The sequence below is a fragment of the Meles meles genome, chromosome 10 (assembly GCF_922984935.1).
Source record: "Meles meles chromosome 10, mMelMel3.1 paternal haplotype, whole genome shotgun sequence".
NCBI classification, from domain to species: domain Eukaryota; kingdom Metazoa; phylum Chordata; class Mammalia; order Carnivora; family Mustelidae; genus Meles; species Meles meles.
Genome location: NC_060075.1, coordinates 24,126,732 through 24,145,747, shown reverse-complemented (window position 1 = coordinate 24,145,747; position 19,016 = coordinate 24,126,732). Strand labels below are relative to the sequence as shown.

General features: G+C 46.4%; 1 protein-coding gene across 2 annotated transcripts in view; it reads left to right on the top strand.

Annotated features, from left to right (window-relative positions):
* SND1 (staphylococcal nuclease and tudor domain containing 1) overlaps positions 1-19,016 on the top strand; it is a 418,356-nt gene that overhangs the window by 312,200 nt on the left and 87,140 nt on the right. For both annotated transcript variants that reach the window (XM_046021639.1, XM_046021638.1), the window contains exon 16: positions 6,098-6,207. In XM_046021639.1, coding sequence (XP_045877595.1) covers positions 6,098-6,207 — 110 coding nt within the window. The remainder of the gene's footprint in view (positions 1-6,097; positions 6,208-19,016) is intronic.

The window sequence follows — 19,016 nt, the reverse complement described above, 5'->3', positions numbered from 1 at the left end:
TTTATTTATTTATTTGACAGAGAGAGATACAAGTAGGCATAGAGGCAGGCAGGGAGAGTGAGAGGGAAGCAGGCTCCCTGCCAAGCAGAGAGCCCAACGTGGGACTCGATCCCAGGACCCCGAGATCATGACCTGAGCGGAAGACAGCGGCTTAAACCACTGAGCCACCCAGGCGCCCTGCAACCTGTAATCTTAATAGTAAATTAAGTCACCAATCACAGGCCTTACTCAATGGTAGAGGGATAGAATGTTTTCTTGCTGGTGATTAAGCTTTATTGGCATAAAGGCCTCTTTTTCATCAGTGAATGCTCCGCTTCCAGCACAGGGCCTAACCCAGAGCGGGCACCGGTGTGGGTGGATGGGTGTGTGTGAGAGAGAAGTGGAGGGAGGGGAAAGTCTGCTGAGTGAACTGCAGCATTTTGCTGTGTCCTGACTGGCAAAAGGCAAAGATCACGTCTGTGAGCCTCCCGCACCCCTCCCTCAGCAGCATCCGAGGCGGTAGTGAACACACTGGATGTGAAGTAAGCACCATTGACTAATGCTTCCAACTGGTTATTGTTTCCACTAGGGTTTTGTTTCCTTTAGTTAATGCCTGGTCTCTTGTTTGCTGGACAAAGTGCCATTGGGAAGCTGTCACTTCTAGCCAAGGCAGATTTGCCACACTTCCCTTTAGCTCTCAATAAAGAAAAAAACCAAACACACTTTGAGCCCAGAGGCTTAATTATCATAAAATTCAACATACAATGTAAAATGTTCAGAGCGATACATGACTCTCACATAGCCATCAGTAGAATCCCCTATATAGCCGTTATCATATCATTAACAAGAATTTGTACTTCTTGTTCGAAAGCTAACCAAAGTGTTTGTGCTAATTGACCTAGTTAGTCAATGTCTCTGAATGTATAATTTCTCTTTAATAGAATGCTTTATAGCCCAGCATTTTAAATTTGAAAGGGGGCACCCTGAATTCCAAGAGTCAAGCTTCAGGTGAGGAATCCCAAAAGGGCATAGCCAAAATTGTAGAATTTTATCTCCAGGGGAGACTTTGGAGTTCCTTTATCTTATAGACAGAGGCCATGAGGCCCAGAAAGGTTTCATACTTCATCGTGGCAGAGCAGAAGCCAGCACCATGATGTGCTGATAGCTGGTGATGCACTCTGTCTTCCTGAACCACACAATATCAGGCACGTCCTCTTTGTTACTGTAAGTCATCTTGGGCAACCATCATTTCCCGGAAAGCATAAGAAAGGCATGCAAAATAATGGGTTTTTAGCTGTAGGCAGACAGGTCTGTAGGGCTTTAAAGAGGTCAAGGAGCCAGATGGATTAGGAGGGAATGATGCGTCTTACCTGCCCTTCATGGACATCCGCTGAAAAACCCCACAGGGTACAGTATCTCTTCATTCTGGCACACTCCACAGTAGGGAAGGAAAATGTGTTAAGAATGTTTGGGATTTTTTAATGTAATTTTTTTTTTAAAGATTTTATTTACTTATTTGACAGACAGAGATCACAAGTAGGCAGAGAGGCAGGCAGAGGGAGAGGAAGGGAAGCAGGCTCCGCACTGAGCAGAGAGCCCGATCCCAGGACCCTGGGATCATGGCCTGAGCTGAAGGCAGAGGCTTAACCCACTGAGCCACTCAGGTGCCCCAATGTAATTTATTTTTTAAACAAAAATTGTTTTTGTTTTTTGGACAGCTTGTATGTGTCTGGGGTAGGTTGGCAGTTAACCTGAACCTGGGGCCTTTGAAGCCCAGCAGAGCTGATTATGTCCCCAGCAGCAGACACTACTGTGCCTGTGCATTCTCGGAAAGACAGCTAGTAGTGGCAATGTGCGTGATCCAGAATCGCGGGTACTTTCTCACCTGGCTAGGGAGAGCTTCTGGAACTCCAGTCATCTCTTGACTTCATATTTACAGTCTAGGGAGCTCTGCATTGCTGCCTGTCAGTCTGCGCTGAGCTGTGGCCTGGCATTTGCTTTCTGAGAACCCAACTTTCTTTGCCTTGATCTGTTTTCTCTAATTCTTTCCCTCTTTCTTTTCTTCTCTCTCCCTTTTTCCTTCTCTTCTCTTTTCTCGCCTCTTCTCTTCTCTCCTCCTCTCTTCCTCTTCCTCCTCCTCCTCTCTTCTCCTCTCCTCTCCTCTCTCCTCTCTTCTCCTCTCCTCTCCTCTCCTCTCTCCTCTCTTCTCCTCTCCTCTCCTCCCCTCTTTTCTCCTCTCCTCTTCTCTTCTTCTGTTCTCCGTATTGGTAACAGAGCAGCACACCAGGGACACCAGCCCAGTAGTGCAGTCTTTGTTTAAATAAAGTTGCAGCAGGGACTGGGCAGACAGTCTGTGTCTTCCTTCACCTGGTGTTCAGCAGCAGCAGCTGTCCTTCTGGCTTCTGGAATGTTAACACTTGTTTGCTTTCCTCTCTTAGTGGACAGTGTATTTCTTGCCCTGCTCCCTGATCCCTTGGGACACAAAAGCAAGTCCAGAAGCTGAAAAAGCAGCACTCACTGTAGCCTTTGAACTCTGTAAGGGGGCCATCAGGGCTCTCCCAGGCTCCTATCTTCACCCGTTAGTTAGTCTACACCACTGTCAAGCTGAGGGCCTTGACCCACTGGAGTTTTAATTCAGTGTCATAACCATCTTTTTTTCTCTTTAATGAAATGGAACAGAGGAGATACAGAGCATACCACATGTAGTCAAGATTAACCATTGTTTTGTGAAAACTTTGTTATATGTAAGTTATATACCCATATATAAATGTATATATGGGTCATAATGAAATTAAAGGTTTGAAAACATCCAACTACACAGTTCTTTATCTGTAGAAGTACATTCTGCCTCTCCCTGCTCAGGCTTCGTCTTGGCAGTCTTCCTAGTGAGGAGTTCCCCCCCACTTCCCCCGCCACCTAGCACTTCCTCTGCCCTGAGCATGGAAACTGCTACCACGGTGGCCCTAGTGCCCAGCGCCCTCCACTTTATGTCCAGACCCTGGCTGTGCCTGCGCTCCCTGACCCTGCTCACCTGCTCAACGAGAGATGGAGGACCCAGACTCTGAACTCCTACCTGGTCTCCATTATGGGTTATGACACCCTCTAATTACAGTGTTGTTGAACTCCAGAACTGGACTTTTTCTCAGTGGCTTTAGCATCTGGCAGTCTAGGATTCTGAAAGGCCACTTAGTAGCCTTGTGATTTCGGGCCTTGTACTTTTATATATAGAGGGTACTCAATAAATACTCATTTTACACCTCTTTTTTTCCCCTTAGCACTCATACCCAGGTTCCCACTCCCATAGGATGTGTTTTTTAACAACATACAGCCTCTCCCTCTCTGTCCTGAGCTGAGAGGTGACAGTTTTGACTGGAAAGGGGTTACTTTGGAGGAGACAGAGGAGAGACAGCCCAGAAGAAAAGGAAATAAATGATAAAAGCAGAGATAATACTCTTGTTCTCAAGCAACTCTTCTATTCCCTCTCCTCTCTTTTACCTGTCTGCCTGACAGGAATTAATGTGTGTCAACGTGTTTACTTATTTGCACTCAGAAAGGGGCGGGGAGACCACCTGCTTGTGCTTCCTCCTCTTGAAGAGCTGAGGATCAGCCGCTGGCAGGTGGAGGGGCCGCCTCGGAAAGGCCCTCCTTTGCCTCTGAGTCCACACGGAGTGCTTGGGTTTTGGTCACCACAGGTCTAAAGGTCTGTCTCCTGAAAGACATTTTTAATCCATTTCAGCTTGATTGGTTTAACTCCCTGGGCTTGTTGAGCCATCTTGCTTTCTGGATTTACTCACTTTGTGGCCTTCCAGGTTTCATAGAGAGCTACTAGGGTCTCTAGATTTCTTGAGAGTTCTAAAAACCAAGATCGTGATCTAGGGTAGAGTGGGTACATCTTCCAAACCCGTGAAACTCAGAAGTCTTCTGTGCTTTTTTTTTTTGAAAAGTCCTTCCCCCAATTCCTGCTGCCTAGTCACTTGTCCCAGCTTCCTCTCCGTCCCCAGTTCGTAACCACCCCACCACCACCACCTAACCCAGCCCCACCCAAATGGCTGCTAAAGGTCAGAAACAAACTGGAAACTTATTTTAATGTTATTCGTGTTTTGCAGCAATGTTTTATCTGTGGATATGTGGCCAAAAAGTTCAATAGAATTGTTTATTTTTTCTCTCTGACAATTCTGTTCTTGCTTAGTTTGCAGATGAAAAGTGTTTTTGGCTGTTGATGTTGTAGAAATCATGGGCTGTCTTTCGTTCAGTTTTACTCTAGCCCCATCTCTCCCTTCAAGGTTAATCTCAGGTTCTTTGGCTCCGAGTTTATTGTTCTCCTTTACAAAAAGCAGTTCCACTTCTCCCATGCAGCCTGGTGCTGAAGTGCCCAGAATGAGGCAGCCCTAGCGATCTTCTTGCCCATGGGACACTTGGGCAGGGCCTTCGGCTGTCCCACGTGTGCCTTGGTGGGAGAATCGCCCTGGCCACCAGCCCAGGCTGCTGTCCTGGTACAGTTGCTGGCCTGCTGCTGTTCTCCCTCTCTGCTGCTTCGTTTGATGTGCTGTATTCCTTTTGTGAGGCCTTGAGGCTTGGAGAGAAGGCTCTGTTCTTGAGCTTCTGAAAACCCAAGGTATAAACTATTCCCTTTCCTCTGAGCTTCATGACCTTGAATCCATGCCGTGGCCAGAAACATGAGCAGCCACTTGGCTGCATCTAGCAGAGATATGTATTCTGTCCCAGCAGCAGTGGCCCCTCTTCACCCAAAGGCTCCCTGGAAGATATATTTGCAGTACCCCCGACACCCTGTGCCAGGTGTCTTCTACCTGCACCTAAGGCTGCTTATAAGTGAGACCTAATACCTCCCGGTTCTGCCTTAGGCTGCGGCAGGAAGGACCTGCAGCCTTCGGAGACCTGGGCATTCTGTGTATCCTCCCCCATACTTTGATCATTTCCTTTCACTGTGTCTCTAGCCTAGTTCAGCTTTTTGCATTAAAATTACAGCTGCAGTATGAATTTTTTGGAAATACTTCCAAGTAACTTGGATCTCAAAATGTGACATATTTCATGGTCTGTCTCCAGTGACCACTGTTTTAGTGATAAATACATTTGCAAAACGAGTGCCTGAATCAAAGAGAGAAAGAAAAGGCAGTCTGAGTTGGTTAGTGAGCACCTGTGTTGTATAAAAGACTGTCCTCAGATATAAAGAAGTGTGAAGAACGGGATCCTCAGGGATCTTTCAGGCCAGGTATGGAGTGAGAGACAACTGAGGTTATAAGCGTGGGTGATTACTACAAGCGGTACTACTAATAATAATGGTGAAACAATAAGAGGTAAAGCGTACTACACCTCTCCATATGCCAGGCATTATGCTACTGCGTATTTTACATACATAATCTCCCCTGGTTCACACAGCATCCGAGTGAGGTAGATAAAATATTCTACCAGTTTTACAAATACGACAACTGAGGCTTTGAGTGGTTCAATAACTTGGCTAAGGTCAGAAAGCAAATAAGTGATAGAATTAGGATGTGAATCCAGGTCTGTCTACTTCCAGACACCTAATACTTCCTCAGTATTCTGGTTTTTTTCTGTTTCTCATTCCAAATGAAAAACTGATGGTACTGTTGTCCAGACTATAGCCAGAGGACAGTGGGGGAAGCTTATGAAGAGAAAACGACACTGAGTTAACACTTGTGAATTTGACGTGAAAATCGGGTGGTTAAGAGAAGCTATCTAAGAGTCCGCTGGAATGGCTCTCGGGAGGCAGAATGGCTGGGGAGAGCAGTGTAATTTAGGTGAGAGAGCCATTTCTAGAAGTGATGGTTAAGGCAGTGAGACGATTGGACTGTGAGGAGCGAGGAGCACAAGATGGGGTGCACCCCACATCCGCGTGTGCCTGTGTTCCCTGCACATCCTTATTGGAACTCCCCAGGTCCTCCGATAGTCGCCCGGTGCGGGGACTGAGAGCCCCTGTCCGTTGCTGCGGCGCTGGCAGTGTTGGGTTTTCCCTCTGGGGCACCGTATCTCAGATGTGCTGGCATTCTGCTCTGAGTCCTGCCCTGTTGGAAGGGTCAGGGGCACTAGGCCTTCTGGGCCCCTTTTCATCACAAATTCTCCTTCTCTCCTGAAACAGGCATCGAATGCCCCAGAGGAGCCCGAAACCTCCCAGGCTTGGTGCAGGAGGGAGAGCCTTTCAGTGAGGAAGCCACACTTTTCACCAAGGAGCTGGTGCTGCAGCGAGAGGTGGGACATCTTACAGTTGCTTCTTGTATGAAGAGGGGTGAGAAAATGGGGCTCCCTTGGTCTGATGTCTTTCTGCCACGTCAGAGATCAGTCTGTCACTTTTTCCAGTGCTCAGCCTTCCACGTCCACCATCCGTTGTGGGTCTGCCCACCTCCTGCTTCCTTGAGCCCTGCATCATTGACCAGCCACCCCCAGATCACCCCTCACCGTCGGCAGCCTGGGATACGTGGCGAACACCAAGCCCGCCTAGCCAGCACCCTAATGCAGAGGGCTTACGGCTTTGCAGCTCTCCTCCTTGGCGAATTAGCCTGAGCTGCCTGCCTCCAGCTGGATTTAGAAGCTTGACTAACCCTGTCAGGGGCCAATTTTCTTTGAACATTTATTTGTATCTTTGAGTAATTGCATTTTCTGTAGCAGGTTTTCTGACTTAATTTAATTGTATTTCTGTTTCTGCCTGTTGGGCTGGCTCTCACAGGCAGGAGTTAGGCTTCTCAGCGGCCGTGGTGTCCGTCTACCTGCTAATTTTTTATCAAGTTGTAGTCAACGGATCCATCTTCTTTCCAGGAGTGTTCCAGTCATTCATCCTGCTCAGTGGGCATAAGAAAGGAACAGTGGGGGAGTGTGCCGGGCTTAGGCTGAGGATTTTAGATCTGCCTTTGTCCTCATTTCTTTTACAATCAAACCCATAGGGTCCCTTCAGCTTTCAGGCAGTATCATAATATGCACAGAGCTAGAAGATTATGGGTTCCAGGAGGTTCACTTGCTCCTGGGTCTTTGTAGGTCTTTGAGATCAGACATGTGGGCTTTGGGACGTTCATAAGCTTCAGCATCTCTCATTTTGATTTGAATCACCAGTGAATATATTGGGTACTAGAGGCACAAGAGAACAGGGTACCACGTTGGACTGCCCTGGCCTGCAGAAAACCCCCTCTTTGATTGCTGGCTCAGCAGTACTATTTGCTTTTGGTTGCCATCTTTCATATTTCTTTAGCACTTACCTTCCCATTTCGTGAAAGAAAGTGGTGTGGCAAAAGACGTCCTGAATTCTTAGTCTAGGAGCTGTAGGTTCCAGTTCCCAGAAAATGAACTGCAGCTTCCTGGGCATTGCACCAGCTCTGTCAGCCGTCGGAATGGCGGGGTGGGGATGCCAGTGCTTGCCCCCTCATCATCTCTTCAGTCTCACATTGACCCCTATTTTGGTTTTGGTAAGAGGAGTTCAGAAGAAATCCTCATATTGGCATGCAAAGTGACTTCCCCTACCCCTCTATTTTGTTTTTGTTTTTGTTTTTTAAGATTTTATTTATTTGTTTGAGAGTGAGACAGAAAGCAGGAGAGGGGAGAGGGTCAGGGGAGAAGCAGACTCAGTGCTGAGTGGGGAGTCTGATGCGGGACGCTATTCTGGGACTCCAGAAATCACAACCTGAGCTGAAGGCAGTTGCTTCACCAACTGAGCCACCAAGGCGCCCCCTCCCACCCCTCTGTTTTGTAACTGCACAATGTAGCTTAAACTTTTATCAGTTAAAGATAGCCACTGCTGGAGAAGTATTTTAAGAATCCAAACACTCCAGTTGTCTCTAGGTCCCTGTTGCGATGTGGGGCGTGGTCATCAGGTAGAAAGGGGCAGATATTTTATAATTTCTTCAATGTGGGCCTTTGGATAATGAACTACAGAGCACTTCTGGGTTGGAAAAAGCAGGGGAGTCCCCCTGGGGTCTGTGACTTAAAGACATCCCGGAGGTAGCAGCAACAGACGCTGGCTGGTCAAAGGGAGGAAGGGTCTTCCCGGGTGGCCTGAGAGCTGCAGCGGCCACATTCTCATCGCTTCCCTGCCACACGCCACTTCTCTGTTCCTCTCACGTTTCTCATTGCTGTCTTCCCCAGCTGTTTCACATTTCCCGAAGTTTCTTTCCTTTTCTTTTTCAACTCTCGTTTCCCCAGCCACTTTTCTACCTAATCATGTTTCTGACCTGCTGATGGTATCCAAAGGCACAAGGGTGAATGGAGGGAGTGGCCCAAAGCTCTTTTACTCTCTTAGTTACTCTGAACTTACCTTTGTCTGTATGTTTGCTGATATTTGATTGTTTAAAAAAGATAAATTTTTCCCCATCTTCTTGGATGCCCCTGGCATGTGAGTGAATTTGCAGGTCTTAGTCTAATTCAGATTTGATGCTTAGCTTTCTTGGTTGTAGTGCTACAATCTTGCCGAGCCCTAAGCTGGGATCTCTTGATGTAGAAACTTTCTGCATTTTCTTAGCCACTTATATGATTACCTGGCCTGACTGCTTTGAAAGGTCTTTATCCACAGGAAAGAGGAGTATGGCCTAAACTCAGGATAACTTGGAAGTTTTTACTAAAGGAACCAGTTCTAGCCTGTCCTCCTAGGCATTTCTCTTCTATATATATATATATATATATATATATATATATATATATATATATATGAAAACTGTTTTCTGAACAGTGTAGGAATGACAAGCAGTTTTTTTTTTTTTTTAATTCTAGGTTTATTCACTTAACTTCAGTCTATATTTTTCTTCCATATGTTGTCCTGGAGAACATTTCTCTTGGCCTTCTTTCTTCTACCCCCCCCCCCCCACCCGGATCAGAAAAGCCTGATGGATTGGCATTCCTGGATGCAGAGATGCCTCCGCCCTTAGGAGAAAGCACCACGTAATTGTCTGGATGCCTGAGTTGAGGACTCATAGCCTCGCACCCAGTAGCTCTTACCTTCGGGGCAGCCTCCGTTGTGCCCCTCCGGGGGTCACTTCTGGGGCAGAGCTGCTGCTGTGATGGCCCCGGTTGAGCAGGTTTTTTTGGTGCCTTGTGCCTATTCCTTGACAATCAGCTTTTAGCTCAGGTAATCAGGTATTGTGATGATGTGATTGCCCTTGACCGTGCCCCTATCCCTCCCCTTTAAATTTTTCTTTTTTAGTATCTTACTTTTGACGAGGATTTGTCTGTCCCCTGCCTACTTTTCCCAGTTACTTGAAACTTGGAGTATCACATAGGAAAGGAGAAGCACACCGATGCTGTGATTTCACAGCATGTCCTGGGCCCCCTTTGTGATTTCACAGTGGTGCCTCCGTCAGGTTTGACTCACCTACATGAACCGGTAAGCTGACTGGGAAAGGATGTGGTGTGGGAGAGAGCCTATAAAGGACCCTGCCCTTAGGGCAGCCCCCCTGCTGGGGAGCAAATGCAAAGCGGGGGTACAGGAGCCTGACTCCCTGTTTATGAAGTGCATTTTCTTGGCTTTGGGTAGCCAGAGCAGAAATTGGCTGCCTGTCTTTTTCTCTGTTTTGGTAAAGAGAGAGGTGTAGTCTTTCCATCCCATAGCCTCCTGTAGAAGCTGCCAGAGTGTCTCACAAGTCTGTTGTTTACATTTCAGATGGCCCCCGTTATCTGGAGACTTGATAGCCTTGCTTTCCTTCAGTGTGTTTTATAGTGACACCAGTTAGCACAGAACTGCTGACCTTCCTGGCCACCACTCAGCCCCATTTTCCTGTCTTTCCTATCACCTTTCATTGTATTTCTTCTTTTTCTTCGTTTTTCTTTGTGATCCTTCTCCTTAGCCATTGGTTCCCATTGTCTTTTTTCTTTTTTTTTTTTTAAGATTTTATTTAAGATTTTAAGATTTTATTTACTTATTTATAAATATTATTTATAATATTTAAGATATTTATTCTATTTATTTAAGATTTTATTTATCTCTTTGAGAGAGAGAATGAGCACAGGTGGGGTTGGGGTAGGACAGAGGCAGAGGGAGAAGCAGGCTCCCCGCTGAGCAAGGAGCCCGATGCAGGACTCGATCCCAGGACCCCGGGATCATGACCTGAGCTGAAGGTGGACGCTTAATTGACCAAGCCACCCAGGCACTCCAGTTGTCTTTTGTTCCTTTCCTTGAGCTAGGGTCTGGGTGTTCTGGCCTTGTTGCTCCAGGGCAAGAGAAAAAGCGATTTAGACACCAGCTTGTTACCTCACTCTTTGTGGCCTTGAAGGCCAAAGCAGCCAAGGAACTCTGAAAGGACTTCATACTTAATTTTACTCAGAGGAAATCCAGTTAGCTCAACAGTTCTTCCCAGGCTGACTCAGTTAGGATGTAAGAGGGGTGGGCAAGTCAGCCCACTGCCAGAGTTCGTGAATAAAGTTTTAGCGAAACACTGCCACACTAATGGTTTTATGTATTGTAGTCTACGGGTTTCATCCTCTTAACAGTGGAGTTGAATAGTGACAACAAAGGCCATAAGGCTTGCAGAACCTAAAACATTTACTTACCTTTTTATCACAAGAAGTTTTCTGTCCCTTGCTGTACAGTAAGAATATGCTGTGTTGGTTGGTTTAAATAGCTTGCAGCCCTGAAAGTGACAGTTTGCTCTCAAGGCCTCTGCCTCTGAGGCTAGGCTCGTTCTGGGCCACGCAGAGTGAGATCATTGTGTCCATTGCTGTAGCTGGGATTGTGAGCTATATGAGCGCTGTGTCCCACTGGATGGCATGAGCTGTGGGCCCCCCTCCCGCAACACAGCTGCCTCTTTCAGGCAGTTCTGTGCCGCACTGCCAAGGACAGGAAGATCTGGTGTAGCTTCCCAGATGGGGAACTGTGCCCATCGCTAGCATCTTCCCAGAAGTAGTGGTGAGTGTTAGCTAATGGGTAGATAACTGGCTTAAATGTGCAAACTCCCAGTTTTCGAGCTCCAGTTGTCATGTGGTTCTGGGTAACTCTTTCCCGCCTCGGTACTCCTGTCTAAAACATTGATCTGGCAATCCAAAGCCATCCTCTTCCTTTTGAGGCTCTTCCTGTGAATAAAGCAGTCACGTGGGATCTCTTCACACCTTGCCAGAAGGCCAGCTCACCAGCACTCGTTCACTGACCCACTGCTGCCTGCATGGCACTGTGGTCGCTGTCAGCAAACCGTGCACTCCTAGAGAAGGGGCTCTAAGGTGTGAAAAGAGATCAGTGCCACAGTTTAACCCTCTTCACAGTTCGAGGCTATAAGAGGTACATTTCCCCGGGGCAGGAGGTGGAATGTTGGAGGTTTGGAGATCATTTCAAAGACCTTTCTCAGTGACCCCTTTGTCCTCTTGAGATCTCAGAAATTACCCTTTGCTGCTGCCTGGAAAATGTCCTTGTGCTGGACAGCCTAAGCTGAAAACTCTGGCTGCTGCCCTGACCTATTTCCCTTCATCCTTCTGGCATCGAAAGGGGGGATGCCTCCCTGGGGAGCCCCTGCTGCAGGTCGCAGCAGGCAGGTCAAGAGTTCTGGATCCCCTTACTCCCACGACCCCCTGGTTATTTTTTAAACCAAAGATGCACAAAAGATCACAAAAAACTGTTGCTGTCTGAAGAACGCATATTTACGTTTCAGAGGAATACGGACTTGGCGGTGAATACTGGTGTGTATTTATGGAGAGATGTTTGGGAGAGAAACCTTAGAATAAAAGAAAAATGGTTTCTTGGTTTTTGTTTTTACCACCAAGTGTGCCGCATCTTGTCTGAGAAAGATAATAAACGGTCTAAGCAGTTTACCATTGAAACTGTTTCTCCACATTTCCCCATATTGCTACTGTATATGCTCTCACCCTTCCTGTTCCCAACTGCCCATGCAGGTCCCTTCCTGGTCCAGGAGACAGGTAGGAGGAGAAACAGTAGCAAAGTTAAATTCCTGGATGAAAGTAATAAGGATAGTTCAAGACACAGGGAAAACCCAGAAGAGTGAGGGCAACCCAGTGTCCGTAAGACCGGTGAGACCCTGCTCTCAGACTGTCCCCGTGTTCCGTAACCCTCGCTGAGCCACAAATAATGACCTGCTGGGAAGGCAAGCCAGCTGTCTACCAACATTTCACTCATTTGCAAAGAGCACCCTATTCTAGATTATCTCTGCCACTGCCCAGGGAAAAGGGAATGCAGCAAGGTCACCTTTCTAAGCCACCCTCTTACTCTGGGAGGTGTTAAGGGCTGTTGGAGGCTCTTACCGCCCCACACACTCTTGATGGTTCATCCTCCACTAGTGGTCTTTCAGTTTGTTTTCCTTAAAGGCTATTTTCTTTGAAGGGGGCTCAGGTCAGGACCTCCTGTCTTAATAGTGATCAGGCTTTCTGTTTATATAGTATTTTCTAGTGTAAAAGTGTTTTCATATGCAATCTTTCATTTTAATCTCAAAGCAAAACTACACGAGAAGTATTATCCCAGTGTCACAGTTCAAGAAGCTGAGGTGCACAGCGACCTGCCTCTATTCACAGAGTTTGTTATAGAGCAAACACCAAAACCCAAACATCTACACTCCAAATCAGGTGCTTTTGCTTCCCCAGATTTTGCCAATTTTTTAATTAGAATTTGGTCGTTCTTTTAGCAGTGTTACGTCCTTTCTCAACCCTCAGATATCTGGACCTAATTAATTTGAAAAGAACGTCCCTAGAGGTCCAGCAATTAAACTGAGAGTTCCTCTCCAGTACAGAACAACTGAGTCTGCTTCTGGAAGCTCGCAAGACTCCAGAGGGATCCGAGAGATTTGCTGGGGCCACACCTTCCCAAAATACATATTCTCTTGTCACAGTTTTTACATTTTTCAATTGCCTGATTCTGGCTTCATCTGTTGGTTTGACTTTTGTGGGCTTTCCTTTTTCTTTTCTTTTTTCTTTTTTTTTTAAGATTTTTAAAAATTAATTTATTTGAGTGAGAGAGAGCATGAGAAGGGAGACGGTCAGAGGGAGAAGCAGACTCCCCACGGAGCTGGGAGCCCAGTGCTGGACTCGATCCTGGAACTCTGGGATCATGACCTGAACTGAAGGCAGTCGCTTAACCAACTGAGCCACCCAGGCGCCCTCTTTTTTTTTTTTTTTTTTTTTTTTGTTTTTGTTTAAATAATGATTCCTCTGACCTGTCTTGCTCCATTTCAGGTTCATCACATATATCCATATTCCTGTTTCTAATCTTTCTTAAAAGACATACCTAGTAAGTGCATCAATTTGGAAATACGTAACTCCCCATTGCCTCTAGGATAAAGTCTGATCTCCTTAGTTTACATATATTCTTGATTACCTCTCCAACTTTGTGTCTTACTACTGCTCATTTCACCCACCTTATTCTCACAGTTCCCCATATTTACCATTCCATTTCATCTCTCTTCCCACTCTTTAGATCAACCCACGCTTCCCCCCAGTATACCAACCATCCCCCTTTTTTGCTTTCTTATTCCTACCTATCCTTCCAGGGTACACCTTTTCTGGAAAGGTTTTCCTTGATCTCCCAGAACTGGGTGAGATGCCCTTCCTTTTGTCCCCTTAGCTTCCTATGCACACATCTGTCATGCACTGACCGGTGATTTTACAGGGATCTATGTGTCCAGATTGTAAGCTTCTCAAGGACAGGATCCATGCTTTTGTCCTTGTGTTCTTTGTACTTTGCCTAGTGTATAGGAGATACTTAATAGATGGACATTGATTAAATCTACTACTTGGTTCCCTGTGACCTAACTCTAGAGATGGGGGAAAAGGACTGCTCTTTCGTTATCCTTTATAGTTCTTTGGGAAAGTCTTTAAGCTCAGCATTTGTGGGCTGGGGAGGAAGACAAGTGTTGAGGCCAGACACAGTGCACTTCTCATTGAAAAAGTGCATTACCAAGACCTGACTCTACTCTTACTTTGGGACCCTGGGTCTCCCAAGCTTTCTAGCCAAGATACTTAAAGGTAATGAGATCATGATGTGTGAGTGTTTTGAAAAACTTGCAGTGTTCAAATAGAAATCATTAATGTCCCTTTGTCATATTCCCAGTAGGCTACTCCTCTCTTTTCCTCCCTGGTATATTTCCCACCCTTTGCTTTTATGGGTCAAACCATTAAGTGAGGCGAAGGGTTTATTTTGAAGTTTAAGTCAACCAGTTCTTGTTCAGTGATAGGCTGTAAGCCCCCTGTGAACACTAGGCTGTTACTTCCCTACTTAAAGCCCCTTCATTTCTGGGTTCTTGGCCCTTGCCAGGTATCTCTAAAAGCTGGAAGGAAGGCCCTCAATTCCCATTCCGGCCCCTAAGTGAAAATGGCATCCCGATGAGAGGAGGTGAGGTAAAAGTGAAGAACGGAGGGTACTGTCATGTCGCCCTGTGTTTCCCATCCCCGGTCTGCTTGGGTCTCCCCTCTCAGCTTTTACACTCCCGGGCAGCTAGTCACCAGTAGCCTTCCCCAGGCTAGCTCAGCAGCATGTGCTGATGGGTGCCAACAGCGTGCTGGCTCCAGTGGGATTCCTCTCTGCAAAGTTGCTGGCTCAGCTCGGCTGTTGTCTGTTTCCCTGTTCTTCTGCTTGGAACTTTCATAGCCAGTCAAGCATAGAATTGCATCCATTCTTCTGAAATAGCTGCAGGGCCTAATTTTTCATTGGCTTGGCCAAGATCCTGTTACCTGTAATTATGTCATACAGGCTGACTGGTAAAGTTTGATAGGCCTCACTGCCCTCCCGAGACTAGTGTTCACATCCAGCCTGGCTGTTGGGACTGGGGACAGAACAAGGTAGAACAAGGTTTAGGGCCACAAGAGATTTGGCCTCCTTGGGGACATGTAGGGAAGGTCTCAAGGATATAATTGACTCAGGGAAGAAAATCCTTTTCGGCAGAGGGATTCTTCCTTTCCCTGAGGAATTGGTCCTTACTACTGTAAACTCTTCCTTAAGAGACTCTGACGTTTCCTCTGCCAGTTCACTTTGTTCCTACCAGGAAAAAGGAAATAGGAAATATAGCCCCTAGACCTGACAGATGTTGTTTCCTCCATAAGCAGGTTCCTTTGCAATGCCGAGGTGGGTCCCTGGACTGATTTTCCTCTCCACCTTTACTTCTGACCCACATCAGTCAGAGAGTAAAGATGCAGAAGGCTCAAGCATGACTTCCTCTTGCATCTTTCTGCTAGATTGGTCCACAGTGCTTGATATAAACCTCATCTAAATTGAAGCCTGGAGGGACACCTGGGCAGCTCAGCCGATTAAGCATCTGTCTTCAGCCCAGGTCATGATCCCAGGACTCTGGGATCGAATCCCATGTCGTGACTTGTTCAGCAGGGAGCCTGCTTCTCCCTCTGCCTGCCATTCCCCCTGCTTGTGCTCGCGCACACACTCTCTCTCTCTGGCATATAAATAAATTCTTTAAAAAAAAAAGATGAAGCCTGGAAATGAGTAAACTGGACACTGATTGCCATCAGAGATTACACATATTGGTTCACCACAAGATTATCATTACAAACACAAGGTCATGAAGAGCCTTCAGACAGAGCTTTGCTGAGCAGAACTCCGGCTACCTATGGTATTCAGTATTATCTGCCTATCTGACATCAGTTTCTTTATGAGCCATCCCTGTGGACAACGGCTGTTGCCAGGCACATCATTCTGTATAGCTATGTAGAACCTGTGACCCAGAACGAATGGAAAAATTCTGTCAGGAGGTAGCAGAGTTCTGGACTCCTCATAGGTAAGGATTGTGCTAGGAGAGCTGGGTGCCATTTATTTTAATTTAGTTGAATCAGATGCCCCTAACAATAATTCCTGGTTTGTCTCACCTCTTCAGTCATCCTGAATATTCACTGCTTCTTGAGCTTTGGTAAGGGTTCTCTTTAAGAGAGAAAAAGGAAGAAAGACAAAAGGAAGCTAATATCCTTAATGTAATAATATTAGAAAAGCAGCTCCAAATTTTTTTTAGATGAAATCCCTTATTTGTGAAGCCTGTCCATTTCCTTCTGGGAGCCTAACTTGGAAAATAGTTCTTTATTTCATATCTTCTTACTGGCAGATCATACTTACTTTCCACACTTAAGATGACCTCATGCAGACTTGCCCCATTCTCTTGTTTCCAGAAGAGCTTCACACAGGACCCCAGCACCCTGGCCAGCACACCATGTAGATTTGAGCGTGAGCTTTCATGCTGGCGTGTTTGGGGTTCTTCAGGCATCATAGCTCCCTTTTCAGTTTGTCCTAACCACCCAGACACACGCAGTACCTGAGTGTTAATATCTTCTTGAAATTACATAATTCAACTGATATCTTTTTAGAACACAGCCCTTAATATAAGTAGCAGGGCTGCCAGAGCTGCTAGCAACGAGTAAGCAGACTGTACATTTCATTTGCTCTCCAGGTAATATGAACATTCTGGTGTTTCACATGTGACTCCTCCAAGGACACAGTAGTGACTGTTCTACTGGATGAGCCAGCCGTAACCCTGCCCTCTTCTTGCCATGAGCATGCCCACTCCTTGTGTCTTGCCAAGGACTAGACAAGATCCTCTGTGTTCTAAATCTGGCTTTATTGATGAACTTCCCACTTGCCACTCCACCTGTGACAGTTTCTGGTCAGCTGAACTTAAATGGATTTTGGAAATGAAAGTGACCAGTGGTCTGTTATGAAATGCTGTGGTGCATGAAATAAGATTATGAGCAGGCTTGAGAATTAACAGCAGATACCCTAACCTGGTCTGAACAACACGTGTCACTTATTCAGGAAGGGTAAGTTCATCCTCAGACCCATGTCCAGAACGTTTAGGAAAATTTCCCCCCCTCCTGGTCACTTAAAAACTCTTGTTAGTAATGTGTGCAGAGTCAGACCTGCTTTCTTGTTCCAGCTTCACCCTTTACTAAATGCCCTTGGACATGATCCTTAGTTTCTCTAAATCCCAAGCAGGCTCAGCGCATAATAGAATTCAGTAGAGTGGTGCTCCTAAGGTTGCACAGTACAGCGGTGTTGCTAACTTACTCCCTCGTCCACAGCAAAGGCACCTTCTCTCTAGGGTTGGTGTGGAGATCGTGTAACTAGGTAAAATTCCCAGGACTGGTGCCCTGGTAAGTAGTAAAACACTTGGCGAACAGCTTGTATCATTATTTTTATTATGAATGAAAATTCTCCTCTCAGAGTTGAGCTAAAATCTAGGACTAGAGCTTCAGTGTGGACAAACCATGATGCCCAGAGTAGGGAGGCAGGCCAGTCATGGGCATGTGTGTTGGGAGCAGCATTCATATTAGAATCAACAAAGAACAATGGTTAGTCCTCATCAGTGCTCGCCACACCCAGTTCTGTCTGTTTAGGCCCGTGATGGCAAGGGCGTTTGCTCCCTACCCCGCTCCCCAGTCTGGTGCCCATGGCAGACCTTTCCAGTCACACAGCATTGCTTTGGCTTAGGGCTCAGAATCTTCTCCAAACAGGGCTCCTAGGAGCTGCTGCCCGTTGAGTGGATTTGGCACTTAGACTTCTGAGTTCTCAAAAGACTAAGCACCATCAAGGGTTAGCCAGTCATTTTTCTCTGAAGAAAGGCTAAAGAAACAAGGTCTGTTTTGCCTCTGCTTCTGCATGGTCCTCCACGTTAGAATCTCTTCTTTTTAGGCACTGTCACATTCAGTGGGAAAGTAAAGGTCTGGAGGTGATGCCAGAGTCCTAACGCATGCACAGAGCCTCTTCTAGACTTGACTATGGACAGATCAGGTCAGCCATCTCCAAAGCCTGTAGTCTACAGATGCCTCATAGACATCTGAGAAATAATGGCCTGAGTATCTTTGCCATGCGGTTGAACTGCCATACGAGTATTCAGAGGATGATCTGCCAGTACTCAGGGCTCTCTCTGCTTTCTTTCCATTTACACGGGACTTCTGACCTTGCTCATTTCCTGGTGTCACTGTGACTTGAAAATGAGGGATACAGGATCCTAGCTGGCCTGGGCTTCCTTACCCTCTGATGGAATAGCATTTGCTCTTTTTTGTCCCCATACCACCTTACCATGGCCACACAGTCTAAGATCGCCCTAGGTGTGTCTCTGATCTGTATTAAATGGGAGGGTTGGAGCATAGTGGAGTGCCAGGCACAAGCTCTAAAGAAGGATCTAGGTGTTAATCAGGATTGAAAGGGACAAGTAAAGGACCCAAGACGAATCCTTTGGGACAGTCACTGCAGCAAGAACCAAAGCCATCTACTGAGCCAGGAATAAAAAGTTGAGTTGAAAACAGCTTCACCGTGCCATTTTTCCTTCCAGGTTAGCATAATGCCTCCCTTTTCTCCCTTTGCCTTCTCTCGATACAGCGGAATCCTATCTGATGGTACCAGAAGAGGGTCTTGGCATTGAATGTACAGCTAGAAGGGGAAGATTATGCAAGTAAAATCCAACAGGTCCCTCCACCATTACCAGCAGCCTGTATAAGCTGCTTCTCTTCCCTGGTTTTTCCAGTGCTGGCAGTGTGAGGATGCTGGTACCTCTCCGGTTAAATAAATCTAAAACTACTGACCCAAGATTTTTATAGCAGTACTGCAGCCCTATATGAGGAAATGCAACAAATAGTCCATTACCACTGATTGGATATGGATTTTTGGCCTGGCCACTTGCCACGTGGTAATTTTAGAATAGGGTCACTTTCGGAATTGGAAGATTCCTTGTAGGAGGGTACTGGTGTTTGCTAAATAGTGTTTCTTATCTTCGTGCCCTCTCACAGCCATGCTCCCACCTCCTGAGTGTAGGGCCAATCTCTCTGCCCGGCAGAGACAGCCAGAGCTCATCCTTCATCAGCTTACAGGGCTGCAGACGTGGCCATTTCCAAACACCCAGGGTGCACTTAACCACTTCCTCCTTCTAATATCAGCACTTCCACTCTAACCACATCAGCAGCTTTGTAACTTGCATTTTATTTTGCTCTACGTTTTGGCCCTTCAGGTATCTGTGGGAGGAAGGCGGGGGGACTGGCGAACTGTGTTGTCACTGATTTCAGAATTACACAATTACACCCTGAGTCATTGTCTCTGGAGAATCATTTAAGCAAAAGTGCCAAGAGCATCCTGAAGGGCTCTTGCCCTTTTCACACTTGGG